Below are 21,345 nucleotides of genomic sequence, written 5' to 3'. Positions count from 1 at the left end.
CTGTACTCACTACACAGTGGCCTCTGGGATTACAGCAGATTGATTACCAAATAAAACAAGTCTTTATTTGCTTGCCAAAGGGGAAAAAAGAAGGAAGGACAGACAAACATAAAAGAATTTATGAAGATGCAGGAGGAAAACCAACTCAAATTCAAAAAATTCCTACTATACACTCACAACACAGATCACTTCTGTGATTTAAAAAAGTATGGAGATTTCTCTCCAACAGCAAGAGATCAACTTTACAGCAGACACCAGCTGGAGAGAGCATCAGACCCTAGAGGTTGAAGGTTCAGTCCACAGACTGTCCACCACACCACCTTTAAATGCCAGTGCCAAGTGCTGAGTTGCTCTACCTGTGCTTCTGACCAATTGGCTATAAATCAGGGTTCCCACAATGTCCTTCTTGGATGCAGTTAATTTGCCTGAGTGACTCATGGGACATATTTATTGGTTTATTACAAAGGACATGGATGAAGAGATGCACAGTAGAGCATGTGTGCAGAACTTCCATGCTCTCTGGGGATGGTGCCCTCCAAGAACTTTTCCATGTTTAGTAATGTGAAAGTTCTCTAAACCTTGTCCTTCTGGGCTTTTATGGAGACTTCGCTGTATGTCTAATGATAATAGACTGAGTGGGGATAACAACACTGTCTGCTTGAGAATTCTTCTTGGTCCATGTGTAACATTCCTTCTTCCAGAATATGGGGCAGGATTCCATTGGAATGAGGAGGGTCTGATGACCTACCATCTGAGTTTCTAGGAGAAAGCTGCCTTGGAGAGACAATAACAAGCCAAGAATGAAAGACAACAACCAAATTAGATGAATCATATTAGATGAAACACATCAACATTAGCGAATTTCACACCCTTTGCCTTTAGTGTCTATCAAAATAAATTCAACATTAAAGTTACACATTTTAAAATCATTTTTATTGAATTAATTTTGACAATTTTGTTTTTAGCTGGTGGCAGCTACCCCAAACCAAAACAAAGCTATCATGAATGTTTTTCAAGATTATCAATGTAATCTAGTACGTTTCTGTACTTGGGAATATAGTCAAACTTTCAACATTACATAATCAAGCAAATAGCAGTGCATACATATTATTCAAAAAGAATTTATGGATTAAAAAATCACTTTGCAAGTGGCTTAAGCTTTGTAACAATCTCACTGATACATTCCACACTTCATGCTCTCAAAATAAAAGGTGTCCTAAAACTAAATTTTTAGTTACTGACATTAATGAGTACTATCCAAGGTTAGCAATTGAGGTTAACATTTTACATCATAGGAGGCAATAAGTTACTGACATCTGTTGACAAATTCCACTGAAACTAAATACATCCTTGATACATTCAAAAAGACATTTTGTAAATTTTAATATGCTAGTTTATATGCTGCAGTGCAAAAGAAGTGACACCCTAACATTTCCTGAGCTTTAGGAAACTAACAAGAATTTTCTGACTACTACTCTCAATGTAAAATAGGCTCTTTCTTATACAAAGCCTTGTCAAAACTATACAATTAAATTAGGTTTCTAGAGAACTGAAAAGATTGGTCAGTTATTGTGGCTCAAGTAATGAAAAATTTTCAAAGCAAAGGTATTTACAATACTAGAAAGGAAACTATGCATCTACATGTAGTATAAAGAACAGAAATAATCAACTGATTACCAATTGATCACAACTGTCCCCTTCTCTTTCAAAAATATTATACTGAAAGACTTTATGACAAGTTATTTAGCATTAAATATACCAACCTGTAGTATATTACATATTCTCTAACATATTCTTCCATAATGCCCATGAAGAAGGAGTAAAAGGAATAAAAGAGGAAAAATCAATGGAAAAAAACATGCTTTTAGGAATGTTTTTGCAAGTGTATGAGTCAGAAGAAATGAAAGTTACTTCTCATCAGAACTCTCTATATCTTCAAAATTACAAAGATCGAGTTTCTACTTCAATTTTTTCTTCTGCTTGTAGTGTATCAGGATCAACATGAACAACTGGAGGTCGTAGGATAACTTCAGGCCCTCCACCATATATAGATTGCAGAAAATTCCATGTTTCTTCAGAAATTTGACCAGAATCTGCTCCTAAAATTATACAAATAAAAAGAGAAAAATGTTTTCAAACCTATATATATTCATATTGCAAAAAGTTTCCAAATGCATTAGCATCCAGCATGAATACTGTAGGGGTAAGTGAAAACTTCTGGGACATGAAACTTCAGATTAACACTGGTCTATTTTGTTAAAAGCTGCAACATATGTTCTGTCTTAAAAAGCTGGAGATACTTTTTCCTAGCTCCTACCAATAGCTCTAAAATCTTTCCTCAGATTAAAATTAAACAATAGTTGCTTCCCACTATTTGCCCTATTCCATGTACGAATGACAACCTAGAACTAAAAAATTGATAAAGCTCATAGAAATGCTATGGTTTGGATGTGGTTTGTCCTCTACAGCTTTGTATGTTGGAGGCTTAGTCTTCAGTGTGGACATACTGGGAAAGGGTAGAAATTTTAAGAGATGAAGCTTAGGGGCCAGCACTGTGGTGCAGCAGATTAAAGCCCTAGCCTGCAGTGCCAGCATCACATATGGGTGCCAGTTTGAGTCCCAGCTGCTCCAATTCCCATCCAGCTCTCTGCTATGGCCTGGGAGGGCAGTAGAGGATGGCCCAGGTCCTTGGGCCCCTGCACCCATGTGGGAGACCCAGAAGAAGCTCCTGGCTCCAGGCTTCAGATCAGCACAGCTCCGGCCGTTGCAGCCATCTGGAGAGTGAACCAGCAGATGGAAGACTTCTCTCTGTCTCTACTTCTCTGTAACTCTTTCAAATAAATAAAACAAATATTAAAAAAAAAAAAAAAAAGAAAAAAGAAATGGAGCTTAAAGACCAGGTAATTAGGTCACTGGGGTACAGACTTCAGAAGGGGTTAACATAGTTCCTGTGGTATTCCAGTTATTTCTTGGGACAGGGGGTTGCTATTACAGAAGAGCATATCATACCCCTCCCTGCTCTCTAGCTTCCATTCTCACTATGTGACAGCTCTCATATGTGCTCTTACCAATGTGATAACATCTGCCAAGAGGCCCTCATCAGAAGGTACTTCAAAAAGTTCATGGGAAGTGTGAGAAAGAGGCACTTAGCCTAATGGTTAAGGGATCCATTTTTTGGTGGGGGTGGAGTTGGGGGTGGGTAGGAAGCAGTGTTGTGGTTAAGTAAGCTAAGCTGCCATCTACAATGCCAGAATCCATATCAGAGCACAGGTTCGAGTACCAGCTACTCCACTTCTGATCCAGCTCCCTGTTAATGTGTCTGGGAAAGAGGGGAGAACTGACCGAGTACTGGGGCCCATCCATGCCACCCACGTGGGACACCTGGATGGAGATCAGGTCTTCTGGCTTCAGCAAGGCCCAACTCTGTCCATTACAGCCATTTGGGGAGTGAACAAGTAGATGGAAGATTATTTTCTTACTCTATCTCACTCTCCCCTTCAAATAAGTAAATCTTTAAAAAAAGAGAAAGAGGTAGACAGAGAGACCAGCTGGGATGCTAAAATCCCATATAAGAGTGCTTGGGTTTGTACTCTGGCTCTGCTCTGATTTCCAGCTCCTAGTAATGCATATCCTGAGAGGCAGCAGCTCAAATAGCTGTATGCTGCTCCTGTGTGGGGTACCTGAATTCTCAGTCCCCAGCGTTAGCCTGGCCCTGCCCTGGCTGTTCCAGGCATTTGGGGAGTGAATCAGTAGATGGAAGCTCTATCTGTCTTTCAAAAAGTTTATGGGAAATACAATTAAAAGTTTACTCTGGAACAAAAAATATTGAGGCTGGTGCTATGGCATAGCAGGTAAGGTGCCAGCATCCCATATGGGCACCAATTCAAGTCCTGGCTGCTCCATTTTCTTTTCTTTTCTTTTTTTAAGATTTATTTATTTATTTGAAAGTCAGAGTTAGAGAGAGAGAGAAGGAGGGGCAAAGAGAAAGAGAGGTCCTTCCATCCACTGGTTCATTCCCCAATTGGCTGCAACGGCCGGAGCTGCGCCAAACTGAAGCCGGGAGCCAGGAGCTTCTTCCAGGTCTCCCAAGCAGGTGCAGCAGCCCAAGGACTTGGGCCATCTTCTACTGCTTTCCCAGGCCGTAGCAGAGAGGCAGGTTGGAAGTGGAGCAGCCGGGACTCGAACCAGTGCCCCTATGGGATGCCAGCACTGCAGATGGCGGCCTTACCCGTTACACCACAGCGTCGGCCCCACTCCATTTCCAAACCAGCTCTCTGCTATGGCCTGGGAAAGCAGTAAAAAATGGCCTGAGTCCTTAGCCCTGCACCATCATGCAAATACTTGGAAGAAGCGCCTGGCTCCTGACTTCAGATCAGCCCAGCTCTGGCCACTGCAGCCACTTGGGGAGTGAACCAGCATATGGAAAACCTCTCTCTCTCTCTCTCTGCCCCTCCGTAACTATGTCTTTCACATAAATAAATAAATCTTAAAATAATGTTGAAATACACACATAATATACATTTTTCACGAACTTTTTGAAGACATCTCATATTCCTAGTGGTGACAAATTATTAATAAGTAAAGATTTAAATAACAGTCAAACATACCTTGTCTGAGCATCACATTACCACATTTAGTGACTGCAATTTTAGTGTTGTCAATAGGTCCTGGAGGGTCTAATCAAAGGAAAAATAAATATCAAAATAAATACTTTTCAAAGACATATAGCAAAGAATTATATAACTGTGCCTGAAATAACTGAGAACTATACAATCATATTGGTTATTTTATAGCCAGATTATTATAATCCATTCTTAATGCCTTCTCCTGAGATTTTTCCCTTATGGGTCTTAGTTTTCCTAAAATTGAATCAGGAAAGAAGGTACAAGAAGTTCTCTCTGTATCATCCAAATTCTGATAGAAATGATTTCTGAACCATCACTTGGGAATTACAGGTGAAAAATGTACCTTTTATGCTGTAAAAGAACAATTCCTCCCCTTACAAGGAAAATATACAGTTCTTAATTTGTCTGATTGTCATTTCTTAAAAACAGTAAAAAAAAAACCATAAAATGAAATGTTGAAATATATTGTTAAGCCCCCCAAAAAAAAATCGCAAGAATTTATTTGTTTTTCCCTTGAACACAAAAGTATAGTGCATTGTCATTGTCAAAAGCTATAAAAAAAGGAACAAGGAATAATAAAAGTTTTTATTTACACCACTTACAAAAGATTAAAAAAAAAAAAACCTTTTAATATCTGTGTGGGGTCTTTTGCCTTTACATTATAAAAGTTTTTTTTATTTTTTTTATTTTTTTTTATTTTTGACAGGCAGAGTGGACAGTGAGAGAGAGAGACAGAGAGAGAAAGGTCTTCCTTTGCCGTTGATTCACCCTCCAATGGCCGCCGCGGCAGCTGGTGCACCGCACTGATCCGATGGCAGGAGCCAGGATCCAGGTGCTTTTCCTGGTCTCCCATGGGGTGCAGGGCCCAAGCACCTGGGCCATCCTCCACTGCACTCCCTGGCCATAGCAGAGAGCTGGCCTGGAAGAGGGGCAACCGGGACAGAATCCGGCGCCCCGACCGGGACTAGAACCCGGTGTGCCGGCGCCGCAAGGTGGAGGATTAGCCTATTGAGCCACGGCGCTGGCCCAAAAGTTTGTTTTTCTTAAATACAAAGAGTTCAAAATGCATACCACGCTACAACCTTTTTCATAATCAGAAGCATCTTATTTTCAAATTGTTAAATCATGTCTTATATGTAAAATTAATTTAAAAGTTTACCTAGTATTTCATTGTATTAGATAAACCTTTATTTAGCCAACCTCATATTGTCATATGGAGTCTTAAAAATTTGTAAAATTAAAATCACAGACTAATTTTGTTCAATTCCTTTATTCCTTCAAGAACATGCTGGAGCTGGCACAATGGCGTAGTAGGTAAAAGCCGCCGCCTGTGGTGCCAGCATCCCATAAGGGTGCTGGTTTGAGCCCCAGCTGCTCCAATTCCCATCCAGCTCTCTGCTATGGCCTGGGAAAACAGTGGAAGATGGCCCAAGTCCTTGGGCCCCTGCACCCATGTGGGAGACCCGGAAGAAGCTGGCTCCTGGCTTTGAATTGGCGCGCTCCAGTAATTGTAGTCAATTGGGGAGTGAACCAGTGGATGGAAGACCCCTCTCTCTCTCTGCTTCTCCTTCTCTGTGTAACTCTGACTTACAAATTAATAAATCTTTAAAAGAAATGCTATAATTCATAAAGTAAATTTTAAAAAAACTTTAAAAGAACTATGATATAAACTTTCTTGCAAGTTCCCTGAGGCAGGAATTTTTTTCTCTTTTGCCCCCTGAAATAACCCCAAGTGTATGTAGATATTTAAGAAAAACTTGTCAAATGAATACACACAAAATTTACAAAGAATTTCACTTTTCAGTTACCTACTTACCTCCGTCTTTACCCTTCACAAAACTTTCCCATTCTCTAAACCACTGCATACTGATGCAATAAAAAGTTGCAGGAGAGTCCTCTTCTTGAAATGCTCTGTTGAGCTACAAGAGAAAACAGGAGTTACCTAACATCAAGAACTTGCTTTATAGCAGAATAATCATTCTACATCAGCATAAATATAGCACAATTTCTTATACACAACGAATGTTGTGTATAAGCAAGATATACACAGATGCCAAGTTATCTTAGTACTAGACATACAGTAGCATCTATTCAATATAAGCAATTCAAAATTTAACAAGTATATAAAAGTCATGAAAGATTAGGTAAGTGAAGATAGTCAAAGCAAGGTCTTTGAAAGAGTAAGTACTCAATACATTTATTAAAAAGTCAATGGGCAGGGTCAGCATTGTAGCACAGTGGATTAAGCTGCCACCTGCAATGTTGGAGACCAGGCTGCAACAAGCAGAAAAGGACGGCCACAGTACTTGGGCCCCTGTCACCCTGTGGGAGACCTGGAGTTCCAGGCTTCTGGCCTCCACCTGTCCAGCCTTGGCCATTTCAGCCATCTCGGGAGTGAACCAGCAGATGGAAGATCTCTCTATCTTTTCTTCTCATTCTTTTCAAATAAATAAATTGTTTTAAAAAATGCTGTGTAAACCTTAAACATACCATATAGCCTGTCTACACTTTTTATTTAAGAAACAATACACAATTTGCTATCACTAATACAATGCTACAACAAATAATCTTGTACATGTCATTTCACAGGCAACATAATAATGAAGAGACTTGAAAAAGTCAGGAAAAACACAATTAAAATATGTTTTGTGGGGAAGATGCTTAGCCTAGCAGTTAAGATGCTTACATCCCACATAGGAGTACCTGGGTTCAGTTTCCAGTTCCAGCACCTGACCCCAGCTTCCTGCTAATGCAGGCTCTTGGAGATAGCAGTGATGGGTCAAACAGTTGGGTTCCTGTCACCCATGTAGGAGACCTAGATTTTGTTCCCAGTTTCAGGCTTCAGCTGGCCCCAGTCCCAACCATTGAAGGCCTTTGGGGAGTAGAGAAGTAGATGGGAACTCTTTCTCTCAAATTGCTTTAAAAAATGGTTATTTTGGTACAAAACATTTTTGAAATCCACATAGTTTTTTTGTAATAAGCATCTTCCATGAACTTTCTGAAGTTCCTTCATATGGATTTAGGTAAATTCTAAAAAGAAACGGGACAGATGTTCCTTTCCCTCTTCTATTCCTAACACCTAACACATGGGTACATTCACACTAAACACAACTCTCCTAGAATCGGAAACTTTCAAAGTAGTGACCCAATTGTTAGTATAGAATCCTAGACATATAAATTCTTTTTAAAATAAATTTATGTATTTTCATGTATTTGAAAGATAAAGAGACAGAGATCTTCCATCTGCTGGTTACTCCCTAAATAACCTCAACAGACAGGCCTGGGCCAGGCCAAATCCAAGAGCCTAGAACTCAATCTGGGTTGCTCACATGAGTGACAAGTACTGAGCCATCTGATCTGCTGCCTCCCAGGGCATGCCTTAGCAGGACACTGGAATTGGAATTAGAGCCAGGATTCAAATCCAGGTACTCTGATGACATGGTATGTGGGTGTCCCAAGTGGTGTCTTAACCACTCACTGTGGCAAATGTCCACCCAAGCCCCAATCCGATGTCTATTCTTACTAGCTAAATACCCAGGGCTACCTTGGTTCTCAAACGTCTGGAGGTCTGGTTATTTAATCTTTATTTTCAATAAATTTCAAGTTAGTCAGTCTGGATTCTATCCCTAGCAACAAAAGAAATCCAAATGACAGGTGCAGGCACTAGAGCCTCAGGGAAATGAAAAGAATCGAATTTACTCAAATGTAACAGTATGTAAGACTTCTATTTCATGAGAGGCAACTAAATGTCCACAGTACATAGTACATTAGTAAGGAAAACAGGTCAGATCATGTCACTCATCTCAACAAATTTAATTAAAGCCCTGTAGCCATCTCTAAAGATCCTTGTTAATAATCCAAAAGTGCCTTTATGATTTGATCCTAGGATCTAACTTCGCCATCTAGTATTTTCATCACCTTTTCACTTGTGGTTACACTGACTTCATTATCCCCAGAACCAAACAGATAAATTCCTGCTTCTTAAGGCTATCCTTTCACTCTGTAAATACCTGAATAACTATCTCCCTCATTTGAAGTCTTTAATTCAGAATGAGGCTTATCTTTAAAAAAAAAAAAAATTATTTGAAAGGCGGAATTCTGTAATTCCGGAAGACAAGAAAGAAGGGAAGGAAGGACATCTCCCCAAATGGCTGCAATAGCAGGGGCTGGGCCAGGTGCAAGCCAGGAGCCTGTAACTCTATTTGAGCATCCCATGTGGGTGGCCTCGGGGCCCAAGTACTTGTGCTATGTATCTCTGCTTTCCAGGAACATTATCAGGGAACTGGACTGGAGGTGGACCAGCTGCAGCTGGGACTGCAACTGGGTTGCATGTGCGATGTAGGCACTGGCTTATCTCACTGTGCCAAAATGCTAGTCATTCATTCTGTTGAAAACTGTAATCTGACTACTCCTCTCAGCACTGTAGTACTAATCCCTGTTATCCTGTTCAACAATTTTTCTATAGTATTCAGCACCTTTTAATATATAAGTATCTAATACATGTAAACTCTTTAAGGGCAAGTCTCTTTCTGGGACACAAGGTAGTTGATTCAATAGAAGAACAAATGAATGAAAAATGTTATGGCTTCCACACAGCAGACTCACAGAATGACAATCGCTTTAAGTAACACACTGACCTCAGAATCAGCCCTTAAGGCTTCCTGGTCTGGCTGAATAGCCCATGAGAGCATTTCAGGCATGGAAAGACAAGACACTGGTAAAAAATGTTCTACAAGAAGGATCTCTGTGAGTGAAGTGGAAAGAAGTGGCCATCAAAGAAGGATTTACTTTTCTCTAAAGGGAGGAGAGAACGTCCACTTTGCTATGGCCTTGTCCAAATAGTGATGGAGTTTGTGGAATCAAAAGGCTTCCATAGCCTAGGCAGCTCATGTCAATAGCCTCGGGTGGTCACTGACATCATACATACATAAGAGTATTGTTAACAGGAACCACTGTGCACTAACTCCCCATGCAGGACCTCTGTCCTCAATGAGTTGTATTAGAGTTAACTGTAAAACTAGTTCTCAAACAGGTTGTGTGTGTGTGTGCGTGCGCACGCAAACTGTTGAAATCTTTACTTAGTATAGAGTTGATCTTCTGTGTACAAAGTTAATTGAAAATGAATCTTAATGGAGAATGGTACTGAGAAGGGGAGAAAGAAGAGGAGGAGGAGTGGGAGCATGGGTTTGGTGGGAAGAATAACTATATTCCTTAAGTTGTACTTTTAAAATTTGTATTCCTTAAAAATAACCATAATATTTTTCTTTTAAGTTTAACAAAGAAATCAAGGCATGAATTTAAAGTTAGAGGACTATTCTGTAACATGTAACTTGTCCCTAAAGAAATGAGATCTCTGAATTCTAATAAAGCCAGACTGATTCTTAACATCTGCTAAACTGTGACATCCACTGAATTCATACCATTACCAGGTTTAAGCACTCTCAGGAATTAATTTGTCTTTGGTATTAGGAAGTTTCTTCTTTGTAATTCTAGGCGGGTGCTTTCTAAAAACTTAATTAGCATAGTCACCCACTAATTTAAAGACATGTGTTTCCCTCTAGTTATAGGAAATTAAACTATTGCTCTGAAAGTAGTTCTTCCCTTTTTTTCGTTCTAAAATGTATATTTGAAAAAATACTTGGCCGGCACCGCGGCTCACTAGGCTAATCCTCTGCCTACAGCACTGGTACAATCCCAGTTGGGGTGCCGGTTCTGTTCCAGTTGCTCCTCTTCCAGTCCAGCTCTCTGCTGTGGCCTGGGAAGGCAGTGAAGGATGGCCCAAGTGCTTGGGCCCTGCACCCCATGGGAGACCAGGAGAAGCACCTGCCTCCTGGCTTCGGATCAGCGCAGTGCGCCAGCCGTGGCGGCCATTTAGGGGGGTGAACCAGCGGAAGGAAGACCTTTCTGTCTCTCTCACTAACTCTGCCTGTCAAAAAAGAAAGAAAGAAAAAGAAAAAGACAAAAGAAAAATACTACACTCTTATCTAAGCAGAATGTCAAACGTTTTTTTCTGCTTTCCATCTGTTTACCCTTTGGTGATTCATCATACGGGAAATTCTCTGCTGGGTCTTTCCGTACACTAATTTGCTTTCCAGCAGCAGTTGTTCTACCATTCAATCAATCCACCTATTGCCTCCTGAGGAGCAATCATACATCACTTGTCTATACTTTCTGCTCTACCCAGGCTTGCTGCCTGGTACAACGTAAAGAGGGTGGGGTGAAGGACAATGCTGAGGTCATCATTGGTATCTACTGTTTTTCAAGCTTGGGGCTTGGCCTGTATGCTCTTTTCCTGAAGCCTTTGGTTTGCTTCTTCAATTTTTCAGAAACTCTACTTAGTTTTCAGTCTACCACGGGGCATCCATTTTTGTACTCCATTTCATACTAACTCTTGTTTTGTTAAAAGGGGGAGTGCAGTCAGCCAGAATAAAACAAAAAACTCTAGTGTTATAGAATAATCATAGATCTGCATTTTAAAAGTAGCATTAAAGTATAATAATCCACCCACTGCTACTGTGAAGTTCAGTGCTTGTCAGTAAATTTCTACTTGTAAAACTGTCACTATAATTCAGTTTAGAATGCATCTAACGTCCAAAAAATTCTTCTACAGTTTGCAGTCTGCTGCTCTCACCTTTGAAATCACTAATCTACTGTTTTTACGACTTTCCCCTTTTTATAAATTTCATGTAAATGAAATTAGACATAGTTTTTTTATGTCTATCCTTCAATTTGGCACAAAATTTCTGAAGTTGATTCAAGTTGTTGCATTTATCAGTGCTTATTACTAAATATTCTATTATATGGCCATAACATATTTTGTTCACCTGTTAGCGTGATTGGTGGATATTTCAACGTTTCTAGTTTGGGACAATTATGAGCAATTCTACTATAAACATTTGTTTACAAGTTTTATGTAAATACAAGTTCTCATTTCTCTGCAATAAATACCTAAAATGAGGCTGTTGGGTCATGCTAAGTGTTGAACCTACAAAAAACTAACAAACTGTTTGTCATTTGTCAAGTCACAGTTTGCATTTTTACCATCAGTATTCACATAAGAATTCCCTAATGATTAAGATAATGTACCTTTCCATGTTTATGAGCCATATCTTCTTTAGAGTAATGCTTATTCAAATCTTGTGCCTATTTTTTTAATTAGACTATCTACCTTTAAGTTGCATGAGTTTTTTTATGTAGTTTAGATGTAAGTCCTTTAATGATGTGATAGGCAAATACCTACATTATATTTGGGTCAGCCTTCCCAACCCATAATGTTTCCCTGAGTTCTCAGACTTACTGAATGTCTCATTCATTGCCATAATACCCCACACTGCTTTTCATCATGGAACTCATTTTATATACAAGAAATGAAGAGGTTCACATCCACAAAAACTTGCTGATCCTACAATTTGCTTTCACCCAAAAACTGCTGGTCAATTGAGAACCCAGTTTTTATTCCTGCTTTTCAAAACTTTATGAGTTTGATGCTGTCCTGAGCCATGTGATATGTGCTCCAAACTAAGAAACGGAATATGCAGTTTGTCCTATAACCAGAATATACAAGGCTAACAATCAAATAGAAAAAGATCTCATCTATTAACTACCTACTGACATACTCACAGAAGTTCTACATCCCATCCCAACTTTGGCTTCTGTTACCAAAGGGATACAACAATATTTGTACTGAATTGGAAGTGGAGACAGCTCCTGGACCAAAAGTTTCTCATGTCACTGAACCAACAGGCAAAGTGGGGGTTACAGTATTGGCTAGAATTATCGATCCCAGTTATAAAGTGTGAATAAAATGATCACTATACATTATTAGCAAAAAGAATTGTAACTGGAAATTCTACCTGCTGTATTAGTTTCAGATGGATGCTATAAACTACCACAAACCTGGTGGCTGAAAAAGATATTTATTCTCTCATAGTCCTGAAGACCAGATATCAAAAAGCAAGGTGTCAGTAAGACTCTGCTCCCTAAAGAGGCTCTAGAGGAAACTCTGTTCCTTGAGTTTTCACTCTTCTGCTTTGGGGCTATATCACTCCAATCTATGCCTCTGTCTTCAAATAGCTTCTATCTTCTCCATCTCTCTCTCTGCCGCATGTTTCTTTAAAAAGAACACTTACTGGATTTAGGGTCCACACAGATAATCCAGGATGATTTTGTATCAAAATTACATATGAAAATATTTTTTTCCAAGCAAGGTTCCATTCATTAATAAGCTCAATTCACAGAGTCTAAATCTAGGCCACTGAAATATCTTTTGGGGGAACCACCATTCAATCCACTTCAGAAACCATTTAGTATTTCCACATGCAGAGATGAAAAGTTTAGATTAAAGGAATGTAATACAGAGAAGATTATTAAGGGCTTACATCTCATGAATGAGAAACAGGCTATTTCACACAACTATAACCAGTTGAGCTATTGGCTGAGAACACAGGTTATCCAGAAAAGGTACTGAGCAGCTGTAGACATGTATTTCTTTCCTATCTCATGCACATGTATATATTTCTAAACATTTACCAAATTTTAAAACAATTACCAACTTCTTTATTCCTTTCCTTTCATTCTATTACTACCATAAATTACGTCATTGGTGATTAACATTGTATTATTTAATTATAATTTATAAAAGGGAGATTGTTGCAGTTGGCATTGTGCTGTGGCAGGTAAAGCTGCCACCTTCAATGCCAGCATCCCATATGGATGCTGGTTCAAGTCCTCGCTGCTCTACTTCCCATCCAGCTCCCTGCTAATGTGCCTGGGAAAGCAGTGGAGATGGCCCAGGTGTGTGGGCCCCTGCACCCATATGGAAGACTCAGAGGAAGCTCCTGGCTCCTGACTTTGGACAGGCTCAGATCTTGCTGTTGCAAGCATTCCGGGAGTAACCAGCAGATGAAAGATCTCTCTCTCTCTTCCCATCTCTGTTAACTATGTTTCAAATGAATAAATCTTAAAGAAAAACAAAACAAAACAAAACAAAATGGAAGGGCCAGCACTGTGGCATAGTGGGTAAAGCCACTGCCTGCAGTGCTGGCATCCCATATGGGTGCAGGTTTGAATCCCAGCTGCTCCACTTCTGATCTGGACTGGCTCACCTCTGGCAGTTGCAGCCACTTGGAGAGCAAACCAGTGGATAAAAGACCTCTCTCTCTCTCTCTGCTTCTGCTTCTCTGTAACTCTGCCTTTCAGATAAATAAATAAATACATCTTTAATAAAGAAAAAAAAAGGAGATTGTTTACTGCATTGTCTGAGTGAAGAAAATGGCTGACCATCACCTATAAATGGATATAATTTTGGACCTCCCAAATTAAAGGGTAAATATCAATGTTACCCTAGTATTGCTACACAAGCTAACTGACAGGTATAAAGATGACATATTATCTATCATGTTAGGTGTAAGGATGACACTGTTGCTACTACAGTTTAGATGTATGAGTGTATATGGATGCTGAGTTAACAAAAGGCCAGATGGTATTATCTACACTCTCTTCTATGTAGAGAAACCTACATTTTCCAGGATGGCAGAATTCTATTTCCTAGATAGTACTCCATTATGTACTGCCAAAGATATACACAATATAAGGAATACACAAGAGAAATAACTGTATTTTTTCTTCTACTGGCAGCTGTATGCAGGCTTAAGCAACCACAGATGGCACAAATAGGCTTTTGTCACCACTTCCAAACACTTTCCTAAATCTGATTTTGGGGCCGGTGCTGCAGTGCAGGGTAAAGAAGACAATTGTGGCACTGGCACGCCATATGGGCACCAGTTCGAGTCCTGGCTACTCCCCTTCCAATCTAGCTCTCTGCTAATGTGCCTGGGAAAGCAGTGGAAGATGGCCCAAGTACTTTCGTCCCTACACCCCATGGAGGAAGCTCCTGGTTCCTGGCTCCTGATTAGCCCAATTCCAGCTGTTGCGGCCATTTGGGGAGTGAATCAGCAGATGGAAGCTCTCTCTGAGGTCTGGCCAGGCTTCTCTGATCAAAGTTTGTAATTCTCCTTTTGTAACTAGCAACTATTTCATGGAGAGAAAGTTGAAATGATGTAAATATCCAACTCCTCAACCTTTACATTTATTCACCTATCCACAGTATGGATATAATATATCAGTCTGTTTAATTAATTATGTTACTAAATTTTAAAGTTCAAATTATCAAAAATTTGGCCAGTATGAGTCCTATTAAATGGGCTTCTATATAGTTTTTAAATCAAGAAATTCTCTATTTTCTAGCATAAAATGTTCTAATCTCATTTTGTAATTTCCCTGCCCTAGCATCAGCCATTTCTTCAAGGAGGGGTGTTTCCATTAGGGGGCCAGCGGTGTGGTGTAGTTGTCAGCCTCCACCTGCTGGTGTCCCCTATGGGTGCCAGTTCATGTCTTGGCTAAGCAGTGGAGGATGGTCCAAGTGCTTGAGTCCCTGAACCCACATGGGAGACCAGAGGAAGCATCTGGCTACTAGCTTTGGATCTGACCAGCTCTGGCCATTGAAGTCATTTGGGGAGTGAACCAGCGGATAGAAGACCTTTCTCTCTGTCTCTCCCTTTCACTGTCTGTAACTGTGACTCTCAAATAAATAAATCTTTAACAACAATAACAAAAATGTTTAGAAGATGAGATCTGAGAGCCAGATATGCGCAATTCTATTGGAATGATAATTGCTCCCAGGCTATCTGAGAGAAGCTTTCAAAAAAACTCATAATACATATCATGAAAAACCTATGTACAAATTTTTAAATAATTCCACATTAATTTGATATAGCACATCTGACAAGGGTCTAGTCTGAAGCACTAAGGCGGATAAAATATCAGCTTGAAAAGACCTGTATCAGAATAGCATGAATTCTAAAATTGAAGAATGTCAAACTTACAATGTAGCTTGGAAAGAAAAATGATGAAATCACTGATGTTTTACAAAAAAAGTTTATGGGAAAATATGCCAGAAGAAATCAACAGTTTACAAATAGATGACTCATTTTAAAAAGGGATGAAACGACATTGAAATGATATTGAAGATTAAACCTGTATGGGCGGGCCATTCATATCAATCTGGGAGAAAAGGGGTGGTAAAGACATAACCTGGGACACCTCCAGTTCCACATCAGAGTGTCTGGGTTCAAGTTTTGACTGTTTCCAATTCCAGTTTCCTGCTAACACACTCCCTCAGAGACAGTAGGTGATGGCTCAAGTATGTAGGTCCCTGCCACCCATGTGGGAGACCTGGACTGAGTTCTGAGCTCCTGGCCTTGGCCTGACCCAGTCCAACCCTGGCTACTGTGGGCATCTGGGGAATGAATGAGCAGACAGATCTCTCTCAAATAAAAATTTAACAAATAAAAAAGTTATCATGGTTGTTACAATGAAACTTTAAAAAAGTCTACAACAAAAAAATTAATCCTGTTAATGCCTTAATTAAAGAAGACTAATAATTAGCAGAAATAATAGCCAATATCATAGATATTTCAACTGGGTCAGCTCACACAATTCTGACTGGATAAATGAAGTGAAACCAACATTCTGCTGGATGAATGCCAAAACTGCTGTGCCCAGTACACATATAGACAAGAACAGAACTGTCCATGGAAATTTTAAACAAGCAGTACCAAGACAGGAAAGCATTTCTTCCAAAAAGTGGAATGAGAGATGAAACATGGCTTTAACAGCACAATCCTAAAATCAAAGCAATGGCTACCAAGAAGTGGAAGTGTTCTTGTCAAAGCAAAAACAGACAAATCAAGAGCAAAGGTCAGTTTGTTCACTTTTGGGAGGGCCAAGAATGCTAACATCTACATATCAGGAGAGTGTACTTAGAAAGTTAACAAAAGCATTAGTAGAAAAATGCCTGGGAAAGCTTAATCAGACAGTTTTTCTTTATCATGGTAATACTTCTGCTCACTCCTCTTATCAAGGGAAGATCATTCTGCAAATTTCCATGGGAAATCATTAGGCATCCACCATCTTGTCTTGATTTGACTCCTTCTGATTTGTTTTGTAATCTTAAAAAGATCTTTAAAGTATACACATTTTTCATCAAGTAACACTATAAAGACTGCATTGATACAACTAAATTCCCAGGAGCCTCAGTTCTTTAAAGAACTAAGTAAACAGTATCATCACTCAAAAAATCTCAAACTTGATGGAGACAATGCTGAGAAATAAGTTTATATTCTTCATTTTTATCTTTCAACTTTTTCTATAAGCCTTTTAAATTCCCCTCATATGTATACACATACACTCACACTTCTATATATATTTAGCAGTCACCGTGAATTCACAAGAGTTATCTACATCCCTAATCCAATAGCACAGAATACATTCTAGTTTTCTTTCTTTCCAAAGTTGTGACTCTGACAATGGGAAAACTGGATCTCACTATAGTTATTATTTGGTCAGTTCCCCATTTGGAACCAATCTCTCTACCACTGTTGTTACTATGCTACACTCCTGAAGCCGCCAATACCTAGCTAACATGAGTATCCCTTCTTATCCCGCTTGAGCTCCAACACCCTTGGTTAGGCTTACATCACTACACAGAAGCTCTCCTTATTCTGTGTCTTTTTTCCTATGTATTAAAACCACACTCTTGGCCACTGCCCCAGCTTCTAATTCCAATCTGAGAGGTGGCAGTGATCTTGCCTTTCACTGCCTGGTACTTTTATTGGTTATGTTTCTCCTTCCCCGTATTCCAATTCTGTTCAGAGTGATTAGAATGACTTCTATAAGTATTAATTAAACACTGATGGATGCAGTCATTTAACCATTATTTAAGCACTGATGGAATGAATGATTTTTAAAACTGAACTAAAACCTGCTTTGGTAGATTCAGGAAGCAAATGAGGCCTAGGAAAAATTAATAAAATAAATCTGTACCTGTACCTTTCCCTATGTAAAAATTAATTCAGAAAAGGGCACACACACTCAAAATTCCTGAACCAGAGAAGAGAAGCAGGTTCATACACATTTGCACATGTGTTGGTCAGACATAACATGAACATACTGGAATCTTGTTTTATACTGTTCATTACCTTCCCCCCGCCTTTACTAAAATAATCCCATTTTCTCCTGCAATAAGATTCTCTCCTACTGTGATCTCTGAAGGATTATCATGAATCTCAGGTGACTCAAATTTTAAACTTTTTCAAACAATTGGAGCTGTGTTATTGACAGCAGTATTCTGAATAGATTTTTTTTTCTTTTTTTTTCTTTTTTTTTTCTGAATAGATTTTTAGCCACCTAGGTAACTCAAACTGTACTAATACTTGTTCATAAAACCGGCCGGCGCCGTGGCTCACTAGGCTAATCCTCTGCCTTGTGGTGCCGGCACACCGGGTTCTAGTCCCGGTCGGGGCGTTGGATTCTGTCCTGGTTGTCCCTCTTCCAGGCCAGCTCTCCGCTGTGGCCAGGGAGTGCAGTGGAGGATGGCCCAAGTGCTTGGGCCCTGCACCCCGTGGGAGACCAGGAAAAGCACCTGGCTCCTGCCATCGGATCAGCGCAGCGTGCTGGCCACAGCGGCCATTGGAGGGTGAACCAACAGCAAAAGGAAGACCTTTCTCTGTCTCTCTCTCTTACTGTCCACTCTGCCTGTCAAAAAAACAAACAAACAAAAAAAAACAAAAAAACCAACCTGGTTGTTTAGCTTTTTGTAGATGTACATAAACAGTCTGTTGCTTTTAATCAAAGAATGCCTCATAATTTACTTATTCTAAGGAAACTCTGTATAATTACAAATATAGGGAATCCCCCAAAAGACAAAACAATGTTATAATTTTATAAAAGGATGGGAATAGAGCATGTAGTCTGGACAGAATCTAGACAATACTAACTTAAGGAAACCCCTAATTTTCCTTTTTAATAAGATTTCTTGGAGACAGTGCTGTGGCTTAGCAGGTTAAGCCTCCACCAGCATCCCAAATGGGCATTGGTTTAATTCCAGCTCCCTGATAATGCATCTGGAAAAACAATGGAGGATGGGCCAAGTCCTTGGGCCCCTGCAGCCACATGGGAGACCCAAATGAAGCTTCTGCCCCCTGGCTTTAGCCTGGTCCAGCCCCAGCCTTTGTTGCCATTTGGGGAATGAACTAGCGGATGGAAGATCTCTGTGTCACTCCTTCTAACTTTACCTTTCAAATAAATAATATTAAAAAAAAATCTTGCCAGTGTCAATCCATTAAACAAAATTTATTACCAATCCATAAAAACAAAAACCCACAAAGGGAGATCTTAACTCAATACATTGTATTGAACTGAGTTTACTCATTGTTATGCAACTAAACACTTCAAATCTATTACAATTCTTTCACATAGTCATTTCACTAATAAAATATAGTCTGATAATAGTCACATCTTCACCTTTATCCTAGATCATTTACAATTTGAAAAGCATTACTTTTTTTACCCGAATAAAAATTTCCAATTCCGTTTTTCTTCTTTTTTCAATCTTCTCTGCCTCAATTTGGCAAGTGTGACAAATGTAAAGATGGTTGACAGCGGGTCCTCCTCCATACCTGAAGTAGGAAGAATTTAAAAATTAAAATTAACACAAAATTATGGTACTCTAGGAAACTTGTTTCTTTTTGGTGAATGGCTAAATCCCCAGTTAAGAATAAATTCTCACAGGAAAATTCTGGAAGTAATGTAAGAATTTTAAAAAATCACTTAAGGACTTGATTTCATGTTTTATTATGGTCAGTGACATTATCAGTACATTGCCTGATATGCTTTACCTATATTTCAATTTTCCCTTAGAGTTACTTCTTTTTTTAAAAGATTTATTTTATTTATTTGAAAGTCAGAGTTAGAGAGAGAGAGGTCTCCCATCCACTGGTTCACTCCCCAAATGGCCGCAACAGCTGGAGCTGGACTGATCTGAAGCCAGGAGCCAAAAGCTTCTTCTGGGTCTCCCACACGAGTGCAGGGGCCCAAGGACTTGAGTCACCTTCTACTGCTTTCCCAGGCCATATCAGAGAGCTGGATCAGAAGCAGAACAGCTGGGACTCGAACCGGCGCCCATATGGGATGCCAGCCGTACAGGCGGCAGCTTTACACACTATGCCACAGTGCTGGCCCCTATAATTAATTCTATACTTCAAAATGTTAGAGGAAATAACAAAGTAAAGGAAGTAGTTCAGATATTGACCTACAACATAAGAATCTTGGTTATATCTATAGTCATAGTCAAGTTTAATTAGATGGAAGGTTTCTCCTAGCATCTCAAGAAGGAAGCATTCATGGAATTCTTTACTTTTACATTCAACTAAGGAAAACATAATTAATAGGGAAATTATAGTGCAAAATGTTATTTTTAAAGATTTGTTTATTTGAAAGAGTTACAGAGAGAGAAGGAGAGGCAGATAGAGAGAATCTTCCATCCGCTGGTTCACTCCCAAATCAGGCGGAGCTGAAGCCAGGAGACGGGAGCTTCCTCTGAGTCTCCCAAGCGGGTGCAGGGGCCCAAGGACGTGGGTCATCTTCTATTGCTTTCCCAGGCCATGACAGAGAGTTGAACTGGAAGTGGAGTAGCTGGGTCTTGAACCCACACCCATATGGATGCCAGCACTGCAGGCCGTGGCTTAACCCACCACACCACAGCACCTGTCCCGTGCAAAATGTTTTAAAATAAAAATTAAAACTAAAGTTTAAGAGTAAGAATTTCCAATTATGGAAATATGTACATGTATAAAATTTTAGAGTTGGAGATATGTAAAACCTTTAAAATAAAGTATTTAAAGTTAAATATATGGGATCTGCGTTGTGGTACAGCATATTAAGACACCATCTGTGACACTGATACCCTATAACAGAGCACCAATTTGAGTCCCAGATGTTCTGCTGCTGATCCAGTTTCCTGCTAATGTGTGGGAGAAGGCAGAAGACAGCCCAACTACTTGGGACCTTGCCACCTATGTGGGAGACCAGGATGGAGTTCCTGGCTCCTGACTTCAGTCTGGTCCAGACCCAGCTGCTGCAGGAATTTGAGAAGCAAACTAGTAGATGGAAGATATCTCTATCTCCCCCTCTCTGTCTCTCGGCCTTTCAAATAAGTAAACACGTAAATCTTTTTTTAAAAACTAAATATCACAGCATAACTTCACAGAAAGATAATCAGAACATAAAATAAGAATTATCTACACTAGGTCCACACTAGCTACAAAGCCTTCCTACTCACACTTTAGAATGAAGAGAAAAAAAAAGAGATACTCTATGTAAGCAACATAGAGCACAAAGGGCATCTGTGAAATAATACAATTGCCTTTTAACCATTTTAACTGATTTTCACAATACTATATTGTCTAATTTAAGAAACAAACCTGCTATATAAGTTATCCCAAATGTTCTGAGGCAGCATCAAGACGAGGTCTTCAATATAACTAGCCTTGCGTGGGGGAACACCTAAAAGAAAGTTTAGACAGGTCTATCTCATTCTTTAATTCCTTTATAATACTTTGAAAGGTTAATCTTACTTTTTAACAACGACTAAAGACTAGTCAATTGTTATTCTTAAATTTCCCTTCCCAAAAAGTTCAGTATAAGGTATTTGGTGATTATATTTATTTAAGATGAACATACACCTTAAAATAAAAAAATTTTTTTAAAAATTTATTTTCATTTGAAAGGGGAAGAGAGAGAGAGAGGGAGAGAGAAAGATCGTTCATCTGCTGGTTCACTCTCAATTTGTCTTCAACAATAGGGCTGGGCCAGACTGAAGCCA

At 39.4% G+C, this 21,345-nt stretch overlaps 1 protein-coding gene across 4 annotated transcripts in view; it reads right to left on the bottom strand.

The window, feature by feature from the left end:
* Nucleotides 1-911: 911 nt before the first annotated feature.
* USP33 (ubiquitin specific peptidase 33) overlaps nt 912-21,345 on the bottom strand; it is a 72,022-nt gene continuing 51,588 nt past the window's right edge. For 2 of the 4 annotated variants that reach the window (XM_051857562.2, XM_051857560.2), the window contains exons 20-24: nt 20,945-21,026; nt 19,024-19,141; nt 6,442-6,544; nt 4,608-4,676; nt 912-2,099 (exon numbers count right to left, since the gene is read on the bottom strand). In XM_051857562.2, the coding sequence (XP_051713522.2) occupies nt 1,942-2,099; nt 4,608-4,676; nt 6,442-6,544; nt 19,024-19,141; nt 20,945-21,026 (530 nt within the window). In that variant the 3' untranslated portion in view covers nt 912-1,941. The remainder of the gene's footprint in view (nt 2,100-4,607; nt 4,677-6,441; nt 6,545-19,023; nt 19,142-20,944; nt 21,027-21,345) is intronic. The other 2 variants (XM_051857559.2, XM_051857561.2) reach the window with 1 other exon arrangement.

The sequence above is a fragment of the Oryctolagus cuniculus genome, chromosome 7 (assembly GCF_964237555.1).
Source record: "Oryctolagus cuniculus chromosome 7, mOryCun1.1, whole genome shotgun sequence".
Classification (NCBI taxonomy): Eukaryota; Metazoa; Chordata; class Mammalia; order Lagomorpha; family Leporidae; genus Oryctolagus; species Oryctolagus cuniculus.
This window is presented reverse-complemented; position numbering and strand designations above follow the sequence as displayed.